This window comes from Passer domesticus, chromosome 5 (genome assembly GCF_036417665.1).
Source record: "Passer domesticus isolate bPasDom1 chromosome 5, bPasDom1.hap1, whole genome shotgun sequence".
NCBI lineage: Eukaryota > Metazoa > Chordata > Aves > Passeriformes > Passeridae > Passer > Passer domesticus.
Window position 1 is genome coordinate 48817091 of NC_087478.1, and position 25910 is coordinate 48843000.

At 48.9% G+C, this 25910-nt stretch overlaps 1 protein-coding gene across 5 annotated transcripts; it reads left to right on the plus strand.

Annotated features, from left to right (window-relative positions):
* Positions 1-1806: 1806 nt before the first annotated feature.
* CSNK1E (casein kinase 1 epsilon) lies at positions 1807-25467 on the plus strand. Of its 5 annotated transcripts, none has more exons than XM_064420248.1 (11): positions 1807-1915; positions 6233-6320; positions 12613-12723; positions 12888-13036; positions 13735-13963; positions 20183-20353; positions 21855-22003; positions 22510-22702; positions 22807-22946; positions 23339-23404; positions 23938-25467. In XM_064420248.1, exons 2-10 carry the CDS (start codon positions 6245-6247, stop codon positions 23369-23371), a joined length of 1251 nt encoding a protein of 416 aa, XP_064276318.1. In that variant the 5' UTR covers positions 1807-1915; positions 6233-6244; the 3' UTR covers positions 23372-23404; positions 23938-25467. The 5 variants fall into 5 exon arrangements, with proteins under 5 accessions (XP_064276318.1, XP_064276321.1, XP_064276317.1 ...); XM_064420247.1 differs by lacking the exon at positions 1807-1915 and adding an exon at positions 1937-2137; XM_064420249.1 differs by lacking the exon at positions 1807-1915 and adding an exon at positions 1937-2137 and having other exon boundaries at positions 24048-25467.
* The last annotated feature ends 443 nt before the right edge of the window (positions 25468-25910 follow it).

Consider the following 25910-nt stretch of genomic DNA (forward strand, 5'->3'; position numbering starts at 1 on the left):
CCAAAATCAGCAGCCCCTGGCCCAGGCTCCCTAATAAAAATTACTCTGTAAGTAGAGGTGTAACTAGGCAATGCTTGGAGAGAGGTGGGTGTTAATAGATCACATGGCTAGCCAGCACTAAAAGCTTGATTACAATTCAATTAAGGGAATGTTTCTAATTAAAGAGTTCTTATTTTAAGCTGTCAATGATTAAAATAAAGGTAGCTGAAGTGTCCGTACACACTCCAATTTCATCCCCAAGGGCTGCATCTAGGTTGGGGATTTCTTCAAATTCCCTCCCACCGCCTCAGTCAGCAACAGGGGGAGAGTTGGTATGGCCACCGTCCTCCCGGACCTTGCACCTGCCGGCCGAGCAGTGTCACCCCAAACTCTGCTCCCACGAGGCATGCTGAGAGCTGCTTCTCCTGGATGCTGATTCAGATCCACCCTCCCCAGCTCGGTACCAGAGCCCATCTCTCAGTGCCTGTGTCAGCCTGCCACTTGCAGCAAAGTCACGAGCGATGCTGGGCTTTGGCAAATCCCTTTTCTGCTGATGAACACCCACCCAGGGAAGGAGAGCAAGAGAGCAACCCTCGGCTGGATCCAGCAGTGGCTGCATACTATTACCTGCCTTCCCATCTGCTCACTGTTACATAAGCTGTGAAAAAACAGAGGCTCAATGGAGCATGTATAAGGAAATGTCATTACTACGAAAAACTCAATTAAATTTTAAATTCTCCAAGTTCAGGCAAAGTTCTGCAATAAAGTAGGCCCAGCAGAGGGAGAGGGAAGCAGTGCTGGTTCCCAAAGGCTTTTATGAAAGAGGAACAATTCCCCAGGTCTCAGTGGACTGTCAAGTCAGTGCAGGCACTGGCTGGCAGCGGCATTCCGAAGGCTGCAGCCCCCCATCTTGGTACAGCTTGGAGCAATGACTGCTCTCTGCAGCACACTGTGCCAGCATGGCTGCAGCTTGGGCCTCTTGGTGCCGACAGCCTGTGCTTACATCGTGTATTTGGAAGCTGACCTAAGGGGCCTGGCTTAGAAGGACCTAAGGGCTCTTCTGGAATGGGAGCTCCTGAGCTCTTCCCCAGCATACTTATCTCCGGCTGCAGGAACTGGGGTTCTTGGCTTTGGGATGCCTGTGCCAGAGCAGCTCCCGGACCCTGGTAAAGCATCCTGGTGCCTCCAAAGCTGGGCAGCATCTGGCTCTTGCTCCACAGGACCCTCTGTCCCTTCCAGCTCACACTACACTGGCCTCCAGCCCTTCCTGCAGCCCTGCTCCCAGAGCTCTCAACAGCACCACATCCAGCCCCATCCACCAGAAGCCCCCAAATAATTCCCCAGCCTGGGCTCTGCTCCTGTACCCCCAAATAGATCTGATACATCCTGGCTGCTCCCCCTGGCCCAGCTGGCTTTCGGAGGTGTCTGGGACTTGCTGTGCCCACCTGGCCTACAAACACCCCAGGATCTGGGGGGGGTAGCCCCGAACACCTCACGGACCTCTGTCTGTCTGTCTGCATTAGGGTTTATGTGCGTGCTTCCTTATTTGTGTGCGTTTGCAGGTGCTCCACGCGAGGGGCAGCCCCACTCCTGAGGGGCCTGGGCTGAGGAGCCCTGAACACTGCGGGGCCTTGCTGATGGGCCCCGCTTGACATCCGCTGCCAGCGCCACGGCACCCAGCACCCTCGCTCGACCACCCCCATGCCGGGGGCTGCGCTCCACTCTGAGGAGAAACCTTTGGGGGGTCGCCCCCCAAACCGAGCCCGTGTGTGCCTGCCCCGCTCGCCGGAGCTGAGGGACGGCGGCTGGGAAGGCGTCGGGAGCGGCGGCGGTTGCGCCTTTAACGGCGGGCGGAGGAGGAGGCGGAGGAGGAGGAGGGCCGGGGCTGCGTTGGGTGACATCAGTGGGTTTGGCTCCGGAGCTCAATGGAAACTGGGTGAGCGCCGGGCTGTGCCGAGCACACGCCGGCTGGAGAGGACGGCGAGCGGGCGGGAGGCGGCAGGCAGCGCCGCGCCGCGCCGAGCCGAGCGAAGGAGGGACGCGCCGGGCACGGCCGCCACCAGCCCTCCCCAATCCTCCGTCATCCTCCCCGCCGCGGCCGCCTGGCCCCCTGACAGCCGGCGGAGCAGCATCCCCACACGGCCCCCTTCCCGTCAGGGTGGGTATGGGGGGCGCCCGCCCGCATCTTGGGGCGCAAACCCCGGGGGAAAGGCGGCCCCTCCGGCTCTTTGTGTGCGCGGAGGGAGGGGGAGGGGGCGGGGGAGGGGAGGGCAGGGCGCGATGCGCCGGGCCGGGGGGGCGCGGGGGACAAAAGCCCCTTTGTGGGGGCGCGGGGAGGGGGTCGCCCCCTCCGCCACCGGCAGATTTTTGGGGGGGGGGTCCCCCTTCTCCCCTTTCTCCGCCTGGCGGGGCCCTGCCTGGCCGCCGGCGGGGCCGGGCGGGGAGGGGGGTGCCGTGTGTTCTCGGCGGGGGTCTGCGGGGGTCCCGGCGGGGGGCCGCCCCCCGGGGGATTGAGCCCCCCACTCCTTCCGTGCACTGATGCTCCTGGTCTCCCTCCCCGGCCCCCCTCATCGCCGCTTTCGGGGGGAGAAGGGGTGTCTGCGCTTGGGGGACTGTGGGGTCGATGCTTCCTCTTGCGGGGGGCGGTAGGGGCGGGGGTCGATGGCCGAGGCCGGGTGCGAGTGCGGGGACGAGGAGAAGTTCAGCGCCGTTCCCGGGGGTGGCAGCTTTTTGTTACCTACCCGGAAAAATAACAGCCCGGGTACGGCTGTGTTCGCGTAGTGTTTGCCTGTAGGGGGTGGGGGTGTAAGGGACACATTTATTATTATATTTTTTTGTGTGTGCCCCCCTTTTTCTGTTTTCCTGTTGTGGCTATTTCTTCCTCAAATGTAGTTCCAATGCGCTGTGCTTGGGGTTTCTTTTCTCCCCCCATCTTATTTGCTGGTCTCCTTTCTGTAAGTGTCTAAGGGTCTAGAGGGGATTGGTGTTTTGCATTTCAATCAAAATGTATTTTTTTCTTTTTTCCTTCACATTTTTAAGCCAGTTCAAATTACTGTTTTCCCAGCCTATCCTTTTTCCCCTTCAAACATCCCCCCCCCCAAAAAAAAAAAAAAAAAAAAAGCCGTGTAAAGCCTTAATGGTCTATGGTAATGGTAGCCCCCACTCCCTACACTTCCACTGAAAGCCGGAGCAGTGCTGGGATCGGCAGCCTCCATTATGCAGCCGTGGGTTTGGTTTTGTGTGGCTTTTGCTAGACAGGGCATCGTCTCATTCCCGACCCCCTCGGGTGGGACAGAGGTGTCCCTCCTGTCCCCCAGCCCCTCCTGATGGTCGTGTCCCCCCCGCCTCTCCCCAGATGGTCCCCGCATCGTTGGTCGCCATCGTTGCTGGCACAGCAATGTGATATCAACTCTTATCGTGTGTTTATATAATGGCCTTTGTGCCTGTACGTGGGTATTTTATATTATATAAAAGGGGCTGGTGCAAAATGGTGTGTGTGGGGAAGCAGCGCTGGTGGCTGGATAGTATTATTATTTTTTTGAGGCTGTGTAGTATTGGATATTCACGTATGCAAACGCTCATGCAGAGCACACTCTTGCTCTGAGGTTGTATGTGTGTTAATCCCTTATGGAAAACTAAATGGTTTAACTAAATGATTGCCCTGCAGCCCCTGGGAATGCTGCCTTGGCTGTGGAGTGCAGGAAGGGTGGCAGGGCTGGGGGGGTTAAGGCTGTAGATGGGGGGTGAGAAGGAGGGATGGCTTTTTGAATTCTACATGTATAAATAATACATAGAGGGGTGGTACAAATTTCACATATAAGAATATATGTTTTGTGGGTGCAATTTTCTTTCTTGTAACAGTAGACCTGAAGATCAGAAGATAAAGGGCGGAAGCTGTAGATGGTGGTGGGGGTATGTGTGTGAAGTAGAAGCAAATGGGATGGATAGATGTTTGAACTCCTGGAGCAGTTGTTGAGGGGGTGGGATGTGTGTGTCCTGCCCTCTTACCAGGAATCCAGGCTCTTGCTGTCTGGCTGTGCTCAGCCCAGGTTTTCTACTCACACTTGTGTATGTATGTGTGTTGGGGGGGAGATAAGGCAAAATGACAGCTGTGCGAGACCATGATTTTTTTTACTCCATTATCCTGCTTCCCGCTTCCACCCCCGCGCCCCAGAGCATTTTTTAGATTCCCCTTTGGAGCCTGTTGCTTAATCAGCTACAAGGGCTGCTGCCTCGTTGTGTGAGAAACCCTTCTTAACCTGGCTCCTGCCTGTCCCAGAAGGGTGGGTCTGAATTTAGGATTGGGACGGTGGTGTTGCAGAGCAGTCCCTGCTGCGTCCCAGTGCGGCGCAGGCCCCACCGGGACCTTTTGCCCAGTCTCTGCCATGTGCTCGGCCCAGCTGGGAATTGGACTCCAGTGGAAGTGTTTGGGGTTCCCAGGCCTGGCTAAACGCTCCATGGAGGAAGGAGGATTGAGAGCTGTCTTCTTGACAGTGGTGTGACGGGTTCCTGGGGACACAGACCTTTGATCGTTTATTGGAGTAGGAGTGTAAGCAAGTCAGATGTATGTTAATGTGGTTATACAGAACAGCAGGCAGCGGATAAAAATCATGTCTGTTTGCTGTGCCCTCACCCAGGTACGCCTGCCTCCTGGTTCAGTTCCCAAGGCTCTGCCTGCATTCCTGGTAGTAAGAAAGTCAGAAATAGCCACAGGGTTTTGTAGACTTCAGATGCGCAGAAACCCACATGCATAAGCAAATGCTAGGTGAGGGGAGTCCACCTCTGAGTGTTTTGTGTGTGGTTTCTGGTGACTGGAGCTCTGCTTTCAGGGTTCACAATGTCCCCTGAATGCCTTGATAGGATTATTTCCCTGTACATCTCCGCAGCCCGTCCATTCTTCTTTCTGTAATCCCATCTCCTGGGGCAGGAGAAGCAGCTCTGGGTTTATAGTATGCCCAGAATCTTGTGGCTGGGATTATTTTTTTGTACTTCTGCCTCACAAGGCCATTTCTCCCTTCTTTCCTTCAATGATGCTTCCTTCCCACCAAGCTCCAGCAAGGGAAAGTTCCTTGCTCCCACTTGTGAAAACATGAATCATTCCTCACCTTTCCTGTCCCCAACAGGCTCTGTGTCTGCATTTGGTACGCTAATAATGTGGCATTGCATAAATTAGGACTGTGGCAAATCCCTCTAAAAGGAGACACATTGTCTGTGTCAGGAAGAGATGTGGTTCCTAGAATAAGTTGGTGGCCGTAGAAGAGGCAAGGAAAAGGGGGCTGTTAAGATGGGAACTGCTGGAGCTGTGTTTGGCCAAGGTGTTTGCAGCAGAAGTTGAGGTTGGCAGAGAGAACAAAACTGGGGCTGTGGTCCTTCCACCTAGCTGGTTTTCTGTGGAAGGTGAGTAGGCTGAGCCTGGGCATGTTGGTGGGGTGTATCAGGTCAAAGGGTTAGCTAATCATCTCAGGTAGGGATGAGGAAAGGCCTGAGCTGCTAAAAACAAACAGCTGGCACACCTAGGTAGGCAGAAGAGTTGGAGAGGCTCAGGTAGACCAGAGGAGGTGGTGATCCCATCAGCAGAAGCGTGTGGAGATGAGCAAGTGGTGTTCCTAGCCAGGGTTCAGTTCTTAGCCTGGCAGGGTTCAGTTCAGCCACATGTCTCCTCCCTGTCCCCTGTGCTGGCCCCTGCCTAGCAGAGATGGAGCTGCTTGTTCCTGGCAGTCTGTCTGTCCCTCACAGCCCTTGGGTCCTGTGCTTCACCACCACCGCCGAGGTGTTGGAGTAGGGCTGGGTCAGAGGGAAGCTCCTCACAGGGTTTATTATTCCTGACCCTTCTGGTGTCTCACAAGGTCCTTCTGTCCCAGTGCCAGGTACTGTAAGGTACAAGAAGCAGTACCTCTTTATAGTAGTGTGGTGTGATCATGCACTGAAACCTTCTTAGAAGGGGTTTCCTGAACCCCTTCCTAGTCTCTGAGCAAAAAGGTGGGGAAGAGGTTCAGTCATGCTTCATTCTAATAATGGGAACATGGGAAAAGCATGCTTGAGAGTGTTCTGTTCCTGCAGTGTTTCTTGCTCATGTTGTCCCTGGAAGTTCAGAAGATCAGGAGAGGTGATAGAAGCCATGTAAAAAGTGAAGTATTTAAAGATTTAAAACTGCTCAGCCTCTGGGTAAAGTGGGGAGGTCTCTTCTGCAGTCTGACATGATTCACTTCCTGTTTGTGCTCTGACACTGCTCTTTCTGTGCCTCTTTTCTTAGCACGACTGAACCATGGAGCTTCGAGTGGGAAACAAATACCGGCTGGGCCGAAAGATTGGCAGTGGTTCGTTTGGAGACATTTACCTAGGTGAGTGTGAGAGTCTGTCTCAAGGTTGGTTTTCTCAATTGCATAATTGTTTTGGGGTTGTTTTTCTTGCCTGTTGGTATTTGTGGGCACCATGTAAGGTTGGAAGGGGTGGAGAAGAGAAAAAAACTAATGGAATACTGCTAGTGGCTGCTGGCCTTCTCATGGCGAAGAAAGGGGGATGAGCTCAGCTTTGCTTTACCACGTACTGAAGACCCAGTGGTGGCTGATCAGACTGATTTAGATTTGGACTGTTTGGGGCATATTTGTCATACACCCTGTTCCAGCATTCTCACTTCCCTTTCTTGAGCTTGGGTGTGTGTGGGTTTAAACTGTTCACAGAGCGTGTGGTGGAAAGGGAGGACATAGCTATTCCTTCAAAGATAGAGGGAATACAGTTTTGGGTAGACTGGTAGTGGAAGAGGTGTCCAGGACCTGTAAGAGTAGGAGGTGTAAAACAGGTCAGAGAACCTGGTCTGGTTGAAGTCCTGGGGCTCAGATCTGTTAGATCTGTAATGGGATTTAGAGTTAATGTCTGGAATGACCTGAGATGGAAGCTCAGTGGACAAAGCCCATGAGGTGCTGGCTTTCCTGTTACCACAGCAGTGACCTGGGTAGAAGTTCTTCCAAGCCAGTGTGCTGATGTGTAGATATGTTCCCTGATGCTTGCCTGCTCGTGTTTTTATTGGCTCAAACCATGTGGGGCCAGAGTGGCGAGACTACCCAGCAGCCTGCTCGATCCCTCCATGAGGGCTGGCATTACCTGTCTCTGGTTCTCACCACTACCTGTTCTGCTGGGATCCTGTGGGCCAGCAGAAGGGCTGCCCTCTGCTTTGGTGTCTGCACCCTTTGGGTACTTGCAGGTGGTCGTCGTGTGCTCCTTGACTGTTAATTTGTTCAGTTGAGTTGTATTTTGCTTCCCAGCACATCCTCGCTCCTCACTTTTGCTGGTCCTTCAATTTTTCCTAGTTTTTTCATCTGCTGAGCAGCTTGGAGCCAGCACTGCTTTTGAGGTGTGGCATTTCCAGTGCCTGGCAGTGGAGGACTACCCTCGAGTGATCTGTAATGTGATGCCTCTGCATAGGCCGCTTTGGGTCTCCTTGGCTTTCCCCATCACCAGCGCTATCAGGTTACAGAATTGGCCTTAATGCACTGTCAGCTGTATCATAGGAGAGCTCTTCTAGGATCTCCAGCATCTTCCCATCCCTCCCCAAATCCCTTTCATTGAATACCTCTAGTTCAGATTACATTTTCCTGTGACTGTAAATCACCATCTATTTTCAACCTCTGGTTTTTATCTCCAGTTCCCTCTTGCTTTATTATTCTCTCTTGATTGGTGTTGGCAGCCCCTCTTGATTAAGTGTCCTGTGGGAATCATCAGTAACAGGCTTTGTTGCCACCTTTATCCAGAACATGAACAAAGATGATGAATAATGGATCTGGGATCCCAGTTCCACTGTGTGCTGCCTTTACTGCAGCCTGTTCCTGTGTGCTGCTCCTCTGTGGCCCTGCAACCAGTTAGTGCCTTGGGTGACAGTGCTTTTAATTCCCAGGTGCTGGGATTTAGGGGTGATTGCTTGGACACAGCATTTTCCACCTATGCTAGGGCTTGAAGCATTCCAGGCCCTCTCTAGGACAGTTTAAATTGTCAGGGTCTTGCTAAACATCTGGGGTACATGTGGGGAGAGAAAGGAGGTACTGAATGAAAGGCCTGATCCTGAATTGCTCTGTACCATGTAGCAGGTCATCCACCTGTGCAAATCAGGTATGAAAAATAGCCCCTGTTGAGGGGTTGTGCCTGCCTTGCCTGTCACCAAACAGAGGAAGCCCAGTGCCCCAGTGTGGTGAGCACAGCAGGATCCAACCAAGTTACTTGAATGCAGTATCAAAGCCCTTGTGATGTTCCTTGAGGTGCAAGCCAGCATGTTTTGAAGCAGTGATAGCGAGACTTCATGGAGCCTGGGTGACTCCCCAGCCTGGAGGGATTGGGCATAGTCTGTGGAGCTGCGTCTGGAGGACGCTTGTGCTCATGCTGTGCTCCCACAGCCTGCTCTGCAGACAGAAGGACTCACTCACGAGGCCTTCTCTCCTGCACCAGGTCCACCCCACAGTTCTCTCCTTTGATAATGGTGTGGACACAGAGCAGGGCTTGTGTGCCTCTGAGGGTTAGTAGGGGCTGTATATCCTCAGCTTTTCTCCTTCAGGGTGTTCTACCTTCACCTGCTCTGTAACCAGTGGGTGCTGCGTGCTGTCCTCCTTGGGGTTTGTTTTAGGTTTTCTGTCTGTCAGAAGGAAATTTGGATTTTTGCATGGATGGACACAAAAGATGGCCTGTGTTAATCCTCAGCTGGGTCTTGAAGCACATTCCTTCCATGCCCTCCTTTGAGGGGTAGGTGTGCTAGGTGGAGTATTCTCCCCCCACTGGTTTAAGAGGGTGGGAAATGAGATCAGGCTGCCCGAGGGCCTTGGCTAGCCCATTTGCCTCTAGAAATGCTCGTTCAGAAGAGCAAAACCCAGTTTGCAGAGGAATTGCCGAGATCTTTAGGCCACTGGAGAGGGAGGTGCTTTGTCAGAGGTGCTGGCCAAGAGGCAGGGCAGGGTTGCTGGACGTGTAGGAATCGTTTGGCCGGGATGCACACTGGTGGTGGAGAGGAGCTGGGCAGACAAAGCATGCTGGGACCTGAGCTGGCTGGGGACAGTTCCTGGTGGCAGGCTCCTCCCTTGCTGGGAGGGGAGTGCCTTCCCTTTGTTTCCTGGCTTGTTAACTCTCTCTCGCCCTATCTGCCTTCATCCATCTGTTCCCAGCCCTCCATTCTTCCCTCGGCAGGCTGTGGAGAGGGGCACAGGCGGTGGGGAGTGCGGGGCCTCTGCCTGTTGCCCCCGATGCTCAGGGAGGGCAGTGTTTATTGTATCAGACATGCAGTCAGGATTCCACTCTGAAAAGATCCTGTTCAGCCGGTGACATCCTCTGTCCCCGGGGCCCCGTTTCAAAGAGCTTGTGATGAATGAGTTGAATTCGTGCAGCCCCCACAGCGGAGCGAGACTGGGGGAGGATGTTAGGAATTATCCCCCATCCTACATTCAGTCTCTCGAGTGGCTGAAGCTAGCAGACTCTGCTGTGTTTGTCTGAAACACGGTGCTTTCCAGTCTGTAAAGAGAGCACAGAACTGTTGCTTTTGTACTTGTAGCTTTAAAAAAGATGGTGGTCGAAGCATGGAACAAAGGATCAGAAAGACTCCTGCCCTTAAATTCTCTCCTTGCTTGTGGTGGTGTTGATCTAGGTGGATCTCTAGACAAGAAATAGTACAGGGAGCAACTTGTAGACATGGGGAGATTTGGAGAGGGAACAAGCCTAAAGAGTTCAGACAGTGACCCCCTGAGCAAAAAATAGGTCAGATTGGTCCAGAGAAGGACCACAATAATGATTAGAGGGATGAAGCACCTCTGTTATGAGGAAAGTCTGAGAGAATTGAGATTATTCAGCCTTGGAGAAGAGAAGGCTTTGGGGTGACCTAGTTCCAGCCTTCCTTCCCTGAAGGAAGCCTACAAGAAAGACTGGGAGAGACTTTTTGCAAGGGCACATAGTGATAGGACAGGGGAAATGAATTTAAACTGAAGAAGGTTTAGATAAGATATTAAGAAGAAATTATTTTCTATGAGAGTGGTGAGAGACTGGAAAAGGTACCCCAGCGAAGTTGTGGATGCCCCATCCCTAGAAGTGTTCAAGGCCAGGGTGGATGGGGCTCTCAGCAACCTGGTCTAGTGAAAGGTGTCCCTCATGGCAGGGGTGTTGGAACTAGGTGATCTTTAAGGTCTCTTCCAACCCAAACCATCCTCTACTTGTGCTCTTCTAGGCCACAGGGTTGTTTCTTCTCTAAGTAACACCTGTGTTTGGGCTATGAAGAGTGTGAGGCTGAAGGCCATCTGAGCATTTGAATTGCATAATCACATTTTGAGAAATCTGAGTCTTCTTGATGCCTGCCCCTGCTTTCCCTTTTCCAGCTTTATGTGCCCACAGATACCACTCCCTGCCTGCAGGCAGCCCAGTCATGGATGCATCTCCATGTTTCTGAACACCCAGCATAATGTGGGGATGAAAACTCATTCGTGTTTCCATCGTTCATGTTCTGGGAATCAGGTTCATTCAAAATGCTAATGCTGCAAAAAGTCAGAGAGACTCATCATTGCTTGTGTATCAGAAAATGTCTTGGGAGAGGGAAAAGTTCTCCCTGGGGAGCAGACAAGGGAGCTGCTTTAGAGGATTTAGAGAATTTTTCACAAAGGCAGGGGAAGAGACAAGGGAAGGAAGTGCTCTTATGTTTTTTGGATGTTCTGGGTGTTTCCATGCTGAATGAGGGCTGGTGGTTGAACACTAATTCAAAAAGTGGAAGGATTCTAGTCCCTTTTCTTACTCTTCTCCTTGCACCACCTGGTGCTTTTAAGAAGGGTCCTCTGGTAGAGTGAAGGGAATGTACAAACTTGTTTTTCTGGCTGCCACTTTTTAAGTGGAAAATGCCAGCATCTTTTCAAAAGTAAGCATTGGACAAATGTTTCTGTCTCTCAGGATGGCTTTTCCCCTTTCCCTTCTCCTGGATCCTTTGCTAAAATCTGTATTAAATTAATCCCATTGCTCCTCCTTCCCCTCCCGTAGAGCACCCTAAATAATTCCTCTCCCTCCTTAGTGTTTACAGCCTTCAAATATTTGTAGACTGTTGTCATGTCCCATTCTTCCTCCCCACCCTTCTTAGTTGTATCTCTTGTCTATGTTACATATTTAGCTCTTTTAATCTTCCTTAGTAAATCAATCCCTCTAGGCCCCGATCGTTTTTGTTGCTCTCTTACAAATTCCTAGCAGCTTGTCTGTCTCAACCCAGCACTGCAACATCTAGATCATGTGTTTTTGCTAGCAGGCAGCTCTTGGCTAACTTTGTATACAAGCCAGAACTCTTCAGCTGGAGATGGATCTCTTTTGAATCCATGGGGAGAAGCAATCCAGTTGTGTGAACATTTCCTTTTCCTTCTTTTCTTTGGTCCCTGGCTGTGGAGGAGGTGTGTGAAAGAGGATAAATGAAGAGATTTATCTGCAGCTTGTCCTTGTGGACTCTTAAAGTCTTATCACAGAGTTCAGGAGGAACAAATTAGCCAGACCTACCAAAACTAGCTATGGGATAGCTGCAAAACATCACCTTTGACTCCAGCTCATGTTTGGCATGCATGTTCTGGAGTAGTTTATTTTATGACAGTGTTCATAAGCTGCTTGTGATCAGGGCTGCTCTCTGATTTGTGTTTAAGTGCAATTTCTGATAGTTCCAGATACAGGGAAGGGCTTGTCAGAGTGTGTGAAGCAGGCATGGCGGGGGGAGGAGAAAAGCAAGTCTTGAGTGTCATTCCCGTGACCCGTGTACAGATATTCCTTCTTTCCATTTTAGGATGATGTGAAACATCTGGAATCCTTTCAGCTAGTACAAGAAAAGGAGCAGCCTGTTCCTTCTTTGACAGTACACTTTGGGACCAGAGTGCTGGCTTTTGCAGCTGGCAGCTCAGTTGTTGTTAGAGAGAAGCGTGTGGGGTGGTGGTTTAGTGTCATTGCAAAGTATCTAGCAATATCATCAACAAAGGTGTCCAGGCAGCTTAATTCAGGGCTGGATTCTGCTTATTTCTTCATGCTTCTAATTTGTGATATAACAAATGTTTCTGTGTTGGCAAAAGATAAAGGTATTATTAAAACCCTCAGGACAGGCAGAAGCTGGGGATTTAGAAACTGTCTGTTTTGAGCAGGTCAGTGCTGTGGAGAAAACAGAGAGAGCTGGCATGTCGGTAATGTCTCCTCCTGAACTAATTGGCTGTGTTGAAATTATCTAACTGAGGTAACCAGTAATTTTTCTGGGGAAGAGATATTCCGTATCACTGCCTGAGGGCTGCTTGGGTTCAGGGGCTAGGTTTAGAGGAAGCTACAACTTCTACTCGGTTTAGGTAGTGTTGGTATGTGTAGATTGACCTTCCAAAGTCTGTCACTTTTTGAGATACCAAGGCAGTTCATGTGTAGGATTGTTGTTCTAAACTAACTTCAGGATCAGACCAAGTTTTCCTATTAATGTGCCTCTCTCTGGGCTTACATTTACAAATGGTAGTGCTGGAAACTGTATGAAATTGAAGTGGCTGAATCTCATTTCTGTCATAGAGAATAAATTTCAGGGCAAATCTTAAGGTCTTGGCATCTTTACAGACCTTGTTAGAAGTGTTTAACTTCAGTAGAAGCTTGTGCAATCTTCATTTCACTCTCATTCCTATGCAGGAGCCAATATTGCAACTGGTGAAGAGGTGGCCATCAAACTGGAATGTGTCAAAACCAAGCATCCCCAGCTCCACATTGAAAGCAAGTTCTACAAGATGATGCAGGGAGGAGGTGAGATGGGAAGGAAAGGATGGGGCCGGGGGAGTGGTTGGGGAAGGAAATTATTCTGGAAGGCTTTAGAAAAGAAATGATTTGGTGTTACACATGATCTTCCCAGCAGGGGATTCAACATCTATTCTCTCTGTTCCCTGGGCTTAATCTTTTTCTTTCCCCAGTGGGTATCCCCTCCATTAAGTGGTGTGGAGCAGAGGGGGACTACAATGTGATGGTGATGGAGCTCTTGGGGCCCAGCCTGGAAGATCTCTTCAACTTCTGTTCCCGCAAATTTAGTCTCAAGACAGTTCTGCTGCTGGCAGACCAGATGGTAAGTTTCCTCTGAAGCATTTGTGCCTACTCTCCTTTTCCATGCCTTTTCCCCCCACACATTCCTCTCCCATTCCCTCTGCTTGAGAACTGCTGTATCTGAGGCTTTCTTAGCACAAGTGGCTGCCAGCTTTCTATTTCTTGATGAAGTTGGGGGCCTGGAACCTAGGCACTGGTGGCATTTCCTTATTTCCATCCCTCTTTCCTTTGCCTGCTGCTTGCCTCATGTTAGTGGTGCACACATAGATACCTTTGCCTGCCTGATGAATTACTGGCACCTATGTTAATTCCACTGCTCATGCCCTGGGTTCACTGTTCATGCCATTAGCTCTTCTGGACAGACCCGTTCCTTTCCTGGCCCAGCTAAGTTCAAAAGTTGGCAGCTGTCAATGCTGAAGCTCAAAATTTTAGTCCCTATAGACTTACTTCCCATCTTTCCTTGTGATGTTAATGGTGGCCTTCCCAGAATGAGGACTGGGCTGGTGTGCAGGGTTAAAGTCCATCTCCAGATCCTGCAGTCCAGAGGGTGTCATTTCCTTGGCTGTCATCACTGATACTCAATGCAAAGTGTCCTTTTCTTGCTCTGACGGGCCAGTATCTTGGACAGGGCACTATTTTTAACAGATGCAGTTAAAATAATTTTATTTCTTGCTTGTCTCACTATTTATTTATTTATTTATCTATCTATCCCTCCTCCAGATCAGTCGTATTGAGTACATTCATTCCAAGAACTTCATCCATCGGGATGTGAAGCCAGACAACTTCCTTATGGGCCTTGGCAAAAAGGGCAACCTAGTATACATCATTGATTTTGGTTTGGCCAAGAAGTACCGAGACGCCCGGACCCACCAGCACATCCCTTACCGGGAAAACAAGAATCTGACTGGCACAGCCCGTTACGCCTCCATCAACACCCACCTGGGAATTGGTGAGCCTGCTTGCTGCTGCCTCTCGGTGGGGCTTTCCAGGGGAGCTTGTATGTCCCCAGAAGGAAGGGGTTGGGTTTTTTGCCTTGAGATGGTGAGCAAATAACTTAAATGCTCACCTGTGTTACTTGTGCTGCTGTGGTGGCACTCGGAGCTCCTGAAGACAGAAATCGTTTCCTGATCTGTGTGTGTGCACTGCGGGGCCCTATTGAGCATCAAGGCTGTGACCTCCCTGACTCTGCTCCTGCTAGATCTGCCTTTGCACAATTTTTGCAGGCTGATTAGATGTGTACAGGAGACATTCACAAGCACTGAGCCTTTAGGAATATGTGCAGTTGAAACCTGTCTTTTTGACTCCTGAGTGCCTTCATCAGTGATTATTCTGTAGCTGTCAGAGCTGGAAGATAGAGGCCCGCTGCAGTATAGTGTTACCAGCCACTGAGGATGGGGATGTGCTGGAAAATGTGCAAGAAGTGACATGAGGGGAGGCTTCCAGCTGCCTGGACACCCCGTTCTGTGACTGAGGAGGCTGTCACGGCCTTCAAAATACAGATGTGTCTGTGAACTGCACTAACCCAGTGAGGCCAGTTCAGGGAAGTAGGGTTCTGCCCTTAGTGTGTGTGGTTAGTACTGAAGGGATGAAACTAGGCAGGAAAAGAGTGCTGAGTGCTCAGCCAGGTCTTACACTGGTGATGACCATCATCCCAGGTTTTGTAAAAAACTTGTGCAGGTTAGTACCCACCACGCTTAAACCTCCTGAAGTCACCCAAACTCTTGTCCTGGGAGTCAGCCCCTGGTGGCTGTGAGGAACATAGTTGAAAACCTCTTGCAGTTTTCTCTTCTGTTCTCTGCCCAAAAGCATTTGACCTCCTTTCTCTCCTAAATGTGAGCTAAACTTTGTTCACAGTGTGAGGCTTCCTTAGTTACTGTAAGGTCCATTTGGAGTAGGCTGCTCCAGGTTCTGATATTGACTTGACATCTCTTAAGGAGCAGAAACAGTGAAGCTGTCTTGCCTGTTGGACCCAGGGAAGTATCTGCTGTGCTTGCAGATTGTTTATATCTCTGGGAGGCCCTTCTTCTCAATTGTATAACCTAACCTGGGAATTTGAAAATCAGAGCAAGGCACTCAAACTTTTTAAACTAACAGCTTTCACAGGATTTCATGTCCCCTTTCTTCCTGCATTCTCCCCTCTTGCAGATATTTCTCAGATATCTGAAGCCAATATTAGCCTGCAGAAAACAGTTTTTCCCACTGTCTTCCTTGCTTATTACTATATAACTTGAGATGGAGAATGCTTTATTTATATCAAAATGGGGAGTGTTGTGTGTGGAGAGTGGGCTGTAATCTCCTGACCTCTTCCATGTTATAAAAATAGTTCTTGTAGAGCTTTCTGAGTCGGCCTTCTGTATTTTGGCTTGACCTGCATATATATAACTGACTCTCCATTGAATTCTCAGTCAAGATTTCTACAGCCATGGTAACTGCTACAGGGAGACATGCACAAAATAATTCTCACTACCATGTCTGTCAATTCTTTTGTGTGCGCCTGCTCTGCCTGAACTGATCACGAGAGGCTAAACGTCTGCTTGTGGCTTTTGAACGACTTCATTATTCATTCCACCCCAACTTAGCCCTTTACTACTGGTGCTTGGCTTGTGTGTCAGGATGAGCAAACAGTGTCTAAACAGTAATCCAAGGGCAAATTGCATATGCCATGGGTCTGAGTGCAGCCGCCGCTCTCCGTGCCCTTTGATTGGGGAGAGTCTGGGTGTGAGTTGCTCTGCGCAACAGGTCTCGGGTGTATTATCTCCACGTTGCCCATAGTTGCCCTGAACGGCATAAAGGTTACATGACTTGCCTGGAGGAAAGGGGGTGGGGGTGTTTGGGTTTCAGCTGGAGTTCCTGTTTCTCAAGACCTTGCCACAGGGTATATGACAGAGATATTTGTGAGTTAGCAGCATTGCCATGGGAACCATCACTGATTTTTTTTTGACTTTTCAGAGACTAAATTCTCTGTCTTAATGTTACGTTAATGTGGTCTAGGGAGAGGGAAGGAACCAGGTGCCGGGGTATTTGTGTGACAGGAATAGCAAATGAATAAATGCCTTTATTTGAATTTGCAAGCTAAGGGTTGGGCATTCCGATGTCTGGAGGAAACACATTCTTTTCCCAGTGACTGGGGAAAAAAGTAGGAGGCAAAATTGGGGAGGGTTCCACAGCTGGAGACTTGCTGTTTGGGGAGTCATTGGACTGTGCAGGCTTCAGTTCACGCATTCCAGTCAATTTTCACATGCTCTAGGGATGAGAGTCCCTTGCACCCACTGTAGCCTGTAACGTCTGAAATAGATGCCCGGGGTGCCCATGAGACAGTCTTGGAAGAAGCTTGATGGTCACTGTCTGGGTGACAGAAGGGGTGGGGGGGCAGTGCCTTCCGAAATGAATGTCCTAGATGGCATTGGTGTAGGCTGTGCAGATCACAAGTCCTCCTGCTCATCCTGCCCTCTGTCACCCATTCCAGATTCTTGTGTGTTTTTAAAGGCTTGTTGCCATGCAGTGGGGAGAGAAAGGGGAACTCTAGTCCAGTATGTGCAAGATCAGATCTGAGTATGTAATCAGGAAAACATTGCTTGGTTAAGCCTGGCTGCAGCTGGGCTGGCTCTGGGGAAGACAGCTGATTTCTGTGGAGTTCTTCGTGGCAGCAGCATCACTTCGGTAGGATCAGAGTGGAGGAAAACACTCTTTGGATGGGGGACCAGGAGACAGTTTAGGCTGTAAAGAAACATGTTTTGTCATAAGCTTTGTGTCCAAGGCAGCCAGTCTTCAGTCTTTGCCCAAGCATGTCTTGTCCTGTCCTGCCACTCACCCCTGACTTGGCTTCTGAGGACCCTGCTTTGGGAAGGGAGTGGAGGTGTGGGCTGGCTGGGAACCTCGCTGGGGGTGGGAGGGAACTGGCAGGAGACTGCTTGCAGAGTGGGTTGGGTTCGGGAGGTCATGTTGGGGTGTGTGGGAAGGCAGCCTTGTGTTTTCTATTGGAAGGGCTTTTGGGAAGGAGGGAGTGTCTTAGGGAAAAGAAATTTTTCATAAAATTTACTTTCAAAAAAACCCCCATTGTAGGAGAGCTGAGATGAAATGGAGAGAGGAAGTATGGTGTGGTATCACAGGTCATGACTATAATCCTGCTTCTGGACTGACTTGCTCAGCAGATGCATTCACGTCACTTGTATTTTTCTTTATCTTTTCAAACTCGAGAGTGAGATCTTACTTGTTTCCTGCAGCCCAGGGTTGCTGTGAGTGTTAGTCACTGATTGTCAGGTTTCTAAAAGTGGAAAGTAGTAACACTAAATAATGTTTCCTTAGTGTGTAGAGATAAAGTTTTATTTCTAACTCTTTACTCTTTAATGTTATCTAGTATCCTGACTCTGTAAAAAAAGTAATTAAATATTGGGAGATGCATAACAGTAACTGGAGATGAAACAAAGAAACAGGATGTAGGAACTGTTGTCCTTTACCCTCCTCCAAGGTTTAGTTCAGGATCTCATACTAGGGTTACAGGAAACAGACTGCTACAATGTTTTGAGCTAGGTGCTCAACTGTGACCCCTGATGTTGGTGCTTCAGGCTCATCACAGGTGTGAGTCTCACTGGAGTTGTTTGAGTGGGCTAAGGTGACCACGTATATGTGAGGTGCTAAACACCAGGAGTGCAAGGCTGTCAAACATTTATAGTTCAGCATTTTAATAATTGGGTGCTGTGCTTGCAGTTGTTTTTCCTTGATCACATTGCTGTGTTAAGACACAGTTAAGGTGTGTTTGCACGCACGTAATGGATACTAGGTAGCTTCCCAATTTGGTTTTTAACCTCTCTCATTGCCTTCAGTGAGGGCTCATAGCGTCCCCCACTGACTTCAGGCTCCCTAATCTCAAGTCTCTAATTCTGGCACTTCCTTAAAGTGCTAGGACCATGACCAGGCATCTGTTTGCAGAATGTATCCCATTCTGAATGGCATTGGTGGCTGTGCTCAATAGTGCTGTGCTTCACACAAGTAGAGGTGTGTTATTCAGCCTGCCCTAAGTAGTTTGGAGTTCAAGCAGGATTTTGGAGGCGACATCCTGATTTATTCCTGAAAAGCTGATTTGCTTGTTTAGTAGGTTTCTCTGGTTCCTGCCTTGCCTTTCCCTACTCCTCTGAGGGGAACCACCACGCTCTAGTCAAGAAGCCGCAGCTAGAGGTGTTAAAGCTACAGCATGAATAAGTCAAGGGCTGGCAAGACTGCAGGACTGAGGTTATCCCTGTGTCCTGTGCTTTCAAGCCCTGGGTGTGTGTTCTGACTCCATTTCCACATGCCTCCTGTCTAAGGATGTAGGTCATTAGCCAATATTGTTTAGTTTTGTTTATTTGATATGCATGGTGAGTAATCGCAGCCCTCTGACAGTACACGTATCCCAACCTTAGGCTAAATGCAAAACTGGGTTTCTTTCTGTCATAGCATCTAAGTATCTCCAGACAGTCATGTAATTATCTTTGGCAGTAGCCTGATAAGATTAGGAAGTATTAGCCCCTTTAAAGTGGGCAACTTGAGACAGTAAGTTAGTGAGGTCAAAAAATGCTGTAATTTCTGCATGCTCAAAGATGTTTTGGAAATCTGCAGGGCTGTTTTCTCCTCTACCATCCTGAAATGTGGCATTTTTGTGGTGTTTCATGTGCTTTGACCCAAATGATCTCTCCTATCAGTTATGGAGTGATGAGACCCTCCTATCCTTCTGCAACCACAGTACTTGTTTTTCCCCCTCAACTTTTTTAACTTGCCAAACCCTCAGTTCTCAAAACAACTAGGAGGTTGTGAGAGAGATTCGCAAGGAAGAAGGAGCCTTGTGACCCACGGCTGGTCTTGTTACATGAGGGTATGTGTGTATCTGTGACCTGCTACAGCTACTCTTTTGTCCTGATTCAGCTCAGCTAACAGAGAAGGGGGTAGCTGTAGTGATCTACTGGCCTTTGAATGGGGCAGGTGGTAGCATATATCTGATACTGACACTCACAGACTAGTATATTATCTGCAGCATTTTCCAGAATGTGGCACTGAATCCAGCAAAATGTGCTATAGTAAATTAATCTAATAGATGGAGCTTGTTAGTCTTTCTTCTATCCCTGTGCTCTCCCTTAAGCCATATTTTGCTTGCTTGTTATCTGTGTCAGTTGTTCTTCTGGAGATGTAAAGTACTTTCTCCAAAGTGTTTATTTTATTTGGGAGGGAAGCAAGAACAAGACAATCTTGGCAAGATTTATAGATGAATTTGCAAGCAATGTTGGAGGAGTTGGGAGGAGTTAACCAGGCAATATTTGCAGTTGTTGAGATTCTGCATCAAATCCTTCTTGAGCTAGCTTGAAACTTTAAAGTGGCTTGGCCATTCCATAGAACAAAGTCAATGCAAAATGTCAGGGTTTTTTTTGTGAGCCAGTTTCTTTTGTTTTATAAGTAAACATCTTATAAAGATGGGTCCTTCCAATGGCATCTTAAGGGCAACCTTTGGTCCAAGTAGAGTTGGTGATGCCAGTCATTCCTCATTTGGAGGGGAATTTTGTCTTCAAAGTATGCCCCTTTCCTTCATGGCTTGAAAAATGTGACCAAGCTGGAAAGACATCTTTGCACATTACACGTTAGGCTTCTACTGTCAACACAGTTGTTTACTGCAAGAAGGGGTCCCTAGTTCCTTGTTTCTGCCCTGCTTAAAAACTATCAGCAGTTTAGTTAGAAGATGTGTTTGAAAGGGCTGTGTTGGACTTACCTCTGTTAGCTTTGTCTGTCTGTGACTACCTCTGTCATGACTAATCCCTGGACTGAAGAATCATCTTGGGTGGAGAAGTGTAGGTGCCCTTCCTCTGAGACTGGGAAGAGCAAAGTAGGCAGGGTTGGTGCAGCAGTTCTTGAGATGTGAAATTCTTGTGTGTATTAAGGCTTGTCCAAATGAGGAGGTAGTCAGAGTCATTAGTTATGAAGTGGGTTGGGCTGTATGGGGAGAGGAACACCTTAACTCTTGTAGTATGACCATCATCACAGGAATTTGCTATGGAATGTCTTCTACAAGTTTGACTATCTATAGGAATCTACCAGAAAAGTGAGAGGGTTGATTGTTCCATTCAGTGTTCACCTCCAAAGCTATGTGATTGCCAATGCAGGTTTGCTTGCTGCTCACTCCTTGCCCCTTTGTAACTTCTCACAGAACAAAGTCGCCGTGATGACCTGGAGAGCCTGGGTTATGTGCTCATGTATTTCAACCTGGGCTCGCTGCCCTGGCAGGGCCTCAAGGCTGCCACCAAGCGCCAAAAGTACGAGAGGATCAGCGAGAAAAAGATGTCAACACCCATCGAGGTGCTCTGCAAAGGGTACCCTTGTAAGTGCTCTCATCTTGATGGCTGTCTTGTCTGCTGCTTGGCTTGTTCACCTGCTGAAACCCCCTGGAATCCTGGTTCCTAAAGGGCAGTGCCCAGTAACCCGAGCAGGATGTGCTGCTGACACGGGTGATGAGAAGGATAACAGAGCAGTTGTGGTACAGTTTGGGTTCAGAAGTGGGAAATATGTTTTTGTAGACAGTCAAACCTTACATGAGTAAGGACATGAGAGTGCTGAGAGGGGGGGTCTTCAGGACCCGGTGAGAATTTTAAAGCGGGGTGGGCATTGAGCTGAGAAGCTATACTGATGATGCTGAAATTTTACTGATTAATGAGGAGTTCCAGGAATTACCCAGCCATAAAGTGGCAAATGCAGTTCTTTGTAGGTAAACGTGGAGTAATGTATGTGAGAACAGAGAGAAGTATTGGAGCTCAGGTCATGTGCACAACAGTAGGCTCTGGCTGACCAGTGCCACTCACCAATGAGCTGTTGCAGTTACAGTCGATGATTCTGTGAAAACATCAGATTTGTGCTTGGTGCCTGCTGGGGAAAGGCAGTGTTAGGAATTACTAGGAAAGAATCCCAAACAGTGTGCGTGCACCCATGGCCCACTTGCACCTTGCATGCACTGTGCAAGTCTGGTCCATCCCACAGTTTCACAAAGGATATGGTATCACTGAGGAAAGGGCCAAAAGTGTGACCAGAGGTGAGTGGATTTCTGCCCAAGTAATGAGTCTGCTGGAAAAAGAGGTGGATAAAGAGATGATAGAACTCTACTCTCTGGCTATGCCAGTTTGGATGGGAACTGATCATTTGGTGGCCCCAGTTCTTGTACTGAAGAGAAACAATGCTGGTTTCTGCCAGCTTGAAAACAAAAGGATGTGGTTCTTCACACAGCCAGTGTGGAGATCTATGGAACTCCTTCCCAGAAGATGTTGTGGATACTTAAATCTTACAGGAGTTCGAGGAGAGATGGGACAAGTACGTGGAAGAGAGATCCTGTGTGGATTACTAAATAGTTAGGAACTACATCCAGATCAGGAGGTTCCTGGAGCTGAAAGTAGGTGCTGGGCTAATGTTAGAGGAAGTGTCAGACATGTCTTCCCCACTCTTTCTCGTCTCATGTACTTCTGACCACTGTGTACAGCAGGCTACTGAGCTAGGAGGACTTCTGTTCCGAGTTGAACTTCCCAAAACTCGTCTCCAGCTCTTTTTTAGGTCTGCATTCCTACTGTCCTTCAGCAGGCACTGTGACTTGCTAGATGTTGCTTGGAGAAGCTGACAGAAAAAGATGCATAACATTTTCTCTGGTAAAAAGAGAGATGGGGTCCTTTTGGTGCCCAAAGCACTGCCACCAGCAGGCTCAGTCTGTGTTGCACAGCTCTGTGTTTGTGCTGGCCTAGTCCAGCATGCCACTGTCAAAAGGCTGCAGCGGCTCCATGGTGGGAGCAGGGAGGTTGGATGGCAAACCACAGCCATCAGCTGTTCTCTGCTCTCTGCAGCTGAGTTCTCGACATACCTCAACTTCTGCCGTTCACTGAGGTTTGATGATAAACCTGACTACTCGTACCTGCGGCAACTCTTCCGCAACCTCTTCCACCGCCAAGGCTTCTCCTATGACTACGTCTTTGACTGGAACATGCTTAAATTTGTGAGTGTGTTTGGCAAAAGGGCTGGACCCGGGTTGGTTTGTACCATGGAGATGGGGGAGGAAGGTTGGAATCTGCCTGCTGTCTGTGCTTAGCCCTGGTGAACAGCCTGAGCAAAGGGACCAGGTAGAGTGAAAAAGAGGCAGAGTTTTGTGCATAACAAACTGGGGGTATAGTTACTGTGGTATTAGTCAGTGTGTCTGATGGAGCACTTGTGTCAGTAGATCTATAGGTAGAGGTGGGTAGAGATAATTTTTCAGGAGAGAGTTCTATTTGGAGCTGGGACACAGATGTGGATTGCAATAACAGCTGTAGTTCATATGCTTCATCTGTTTCATTTTGGAATAGAATGAGGTCCTCTCTTGGGGCAGTGGAAGGTGGTGGGGGGAGTTTTGGGGATGGAGCTCCACTTCCTTGGCATGATGGAGCACCACGTGTTTTCTGTCCGGGGCTGCTGCTGTCTCTCCTGGCTGACAGCTGTGTGTGGCGTGGGGGTTTCTCTACTCAGGGAGCAGCCCGGAACCCTGAGGATATGGATCGGGAGCGGCGAGAGCATGAGCGGGAGGAGAGGATGGGGCAACTCCGAGGGTCAGCCACGCGAGCGCTGCCCCCCGGCCCGCCCGCCGGAGCCACTGCCAACCGTCTTCGCAATGTCACCGAGCCCATGGCCTCCACGCCCACCTCCCGAATCCAGCAGTCCGGTGAGGCGGGTGGGAGAGCCGCCGGCGGGCGCCACGCCTGTTGTTGGCTGGAAACCAAAGCTATTGACTGATACTCTTGTCTCGACGTTTCTCTGCCCCAATAGGCAACACGTCCCCCAGAGCAATCTCAAGAGTGGACAGGGAGCGGAAGGTCAGCATGAGGTTACACCGAGGAGCTCCTGCCAACGTCTCCTCATCTGACCTCACAGGGCGGCAAGAAGTGTCACGGATTTCAGCATCACAGGTGAGATCCTGCTGCAGTGTTCCTGGCCTTGGCTTGGATGTCCCAGGAACTCTACAGGCCCCAGAGCAGTTTTTGCCTGATTTGTTGGAGCTGACATGAGCTGGAAGCTTCTGGTGTGGTGAGGGGAGTGGTACCAAGTTACACCCTTGCTCTTCTGTTATGTATTTTCTGGAGGCCATGCTGAGTACTGCCATTTTAGCTCTCTGCTTTGCTCAGAGTAAGCCATCATCTTGCTGTCTTCTAGACCACAGAGGTTTGGAAAAGCACAGCAGTAAACTCTTAAGAGTGAGGTTGGTTTCTGAGAGAAACATGCAGTCTCTCTGTTTTGGTGCCTTTTTTGCTTTTCTTTTTCCTCTACGGCCCTTAGCAAAACGCTTCCTTTTCTTTTGTAGACAAGTGTGCCATTTGATCACCTTGGGAAGTGAGAAGCAATTGCCACTGGACCAGTGTTTGCTTAGGTGAGCCTGTACTCATGCCTGGGAACCCCTGAGGAGGAAATTGCTGGGAAAAAAAGCCTTAAGACTTTATGTTGTTGTGGGGGATTGGTATATTTCCTTTCCTTTCACCTTACTTTGAGATGTCTTTTGGCTTCAGAGGGAAGAATAAGGTTGGCTGCCAAAACTTTGAGAGAACAGATTGTCTTGGTTGTAAAGGTAGCTTCCAGTTCTCTAAGAGGATTGGAAGGGTGGAGAAGGTGCTGAGCTGGGGAGCCATTTTGTTAATTCCTCATGAATGCTTTTCTGGCAGTGTGACAGTGTTGGGGTGGAGGGTGCTGAGCAGGTAATCAAGTATGCAAGACTTTGTACAGCTACTGAGTGCCTCTTGTAGAGGAAATGACAGTAGCTGGGCAAGGTAACTCTGAGGGGAGGCAGGAGTGTAGAAGAAAGGGCTGATTTGATTTGTTACACTCCAGCTGGCAATGGAAGTGCTGGAAAGAGCCTTTACTCCTAACATCTCTTGCCTTTTTCTCTCTTTTAAATTCTCTTTTTAGTGTCTTCACTGTATTTTTCTTTTACAAAACAAAAAACCTAAAAAACAAACAAAAACCTTAAAAAAGAAAAAGACAAAAAAAAAAAACCAAACAAAAAAAAAACCCAACAGAATTTCTTTTTGCCAACGATGAGGAGTCGAGCTGTGCCCCCGCGCTGGTGTGAGCCGTTTCCAGAGGGCCGCCTGTCCCTGGCGTGAGCGCCTCCGAGGAGCTGTCGACGACGTGGGAGCCGTGTGGCAACACCTGCGCTGCTCCCCAGCCCCTCTCGCTGCCCCCACGGCTACCCTCAGTTCCCTCTCCTGACTCTCTGCTCCTGCTTTTGTTTTCTCTCTTTTTCCTTCTTCTTGGCTATCCTCTCCTGCTTTAATTTTTCTTTTTAATATTGTTTTCGAATCATATGGTTTCTAGCCGTATAAATTTAAACTTTGCTCTCCGTTTTTTCTGAGGGCAGGGGTTGGTGGTGGGTGGGTGAGGTATTTTTTTGGTCTTTTTTGTTTTGTTCTTTTCAGGAGCCTTGTGGGCCAGGAGGGAATCAGATTCCAGCCACACTTGATGGTAGAAGTCTGATTTTTATTATTATAACAGAATTTATTTTCTCAAGCATTAAACACATTTTAAGCTGTGAGGGGGAATTGTGGCAACAGCCTAATCATTGACTCGGGCTTCCTTTCCTTGGGTGGCTTCTCCGCGGTTTCTTTTTTGGCTGTTGGGAGAAGTGCCAGCCTTCCCTGATCCAAGTGGTCCTCACACACCGAGGGATCTCTTTGGAGAGGCACCTGGTCCCACAGAGGATGGGATTGTTGGAGCTGACATACAGGGAGAAATATACTTCTCATCCCTGCAGTGGGGTCTTTTTTTTTTCGTCTGGCTGTGCGTGTTTTTCTATTTTTATTTTTTAATTAAAACTTGTTTTAATTCCTGCGGAGAGAGTGTGGGACTTGAGGAGAAGAGAGGGGCGCACAGAAACTGGAGTTTGGAGTTCTTTCAGAGCGATGGTTCTTGCTCTCTCCTCATGCAACCCCAAGTAAGATCCACCAATACATGCACAATCCCCTCCTGCCCTCTCCCACCCGTCTCCCCCCCCTTTCCCCCCCCACTTTAGTTGTTTTTTAATATAATTTAGGAATACTCAAGCTGCTTTGTGGCACTTGGGGCTTTGAAACACAATGATCACCACTGCGACCTATGGCCTGTAGCAGACACACTGTCACTGTAGTGTGGAGCCGATGGGTTGTTGGCAGGGCGGGGAGGGTGGGGTTAGTCTTTGTTTTGTTTGTTTTTACCCTTTCTATTTAACACTTTATTTTTCCTCCCTGTTTTTTTCCTAATTTATTTACCCCTCTTACTGTCTCTCTCTTTTTTTTAATTAAAGAGCAAAACTTTTTATTACTTTGTAATTTAAAAAAACAAAAAAAAACCTGAAGAACTTTGGGGGGGATTTTGTACTTTTTTCCTGTGTAAATATTGGACTTTTTTGAGCTTTATCGTGGTTGTTAATTTGAAGTAATAAAGTAGAAAATGATAAAGTGATGCCAGCATCTGTCATTTCTTCCTTTAATCGCCCTGGCATCTTTGCTGGGAGTCACATCTTACACACGGGAGGCATGGTCTTGCAGCTGAACCTGTTTCTGAATTCCAGGAACAAGTTTGATCAGAATTACTGGAAAAAAAGGGCACAGGACTGGAGCGCCTAAAAATAAACCTGAGCTGATCTCTGCAGTTGCAGCCTTGGAACAGGCGAGAGTTACGTGAAATCTGATTCAGGATCTCTCGGTTCCTGGATCTGAGCCTCTGGCATCCCGTGTGTCTGGCCTTGAGGAGAGAGGGATGGGCTTTTCCATGCTGCTGGCTTTGGGTGTGTGCTGGCTTTGACAGAGGTGGGCCCTGGATTTTGTGATTTTTGTTTTCTTCAAGCTCAAGTCCTGAAGGAGAGGGGTGCAGAGCACTTGACAACAGCACGGTTCCTGATGGAG

Coding starts and splice junctions, on each gene's coding strand:
- CSNK1E (XM_064420248.1), top strand. CDS start 6,245: ATGGAGCTTCGAGTGGGAAACAAATACCGGCTGGGCCGAAAGATTGGC. Junction 22,703..22,806: donor CTCCCGAATCCAGCAGTCCG/GTGAGGCGGGTG, acceptor CTGCCCCAATAG/GCAACACGTCCCCCAGAGCA. Junction 22,947..23,338: donor CACGGATTTCAGCATCACAG/GTGAGATCCTGC, acceptor TTTCTTTTGTAG/ACAAGTGTGCCATTTGATCA.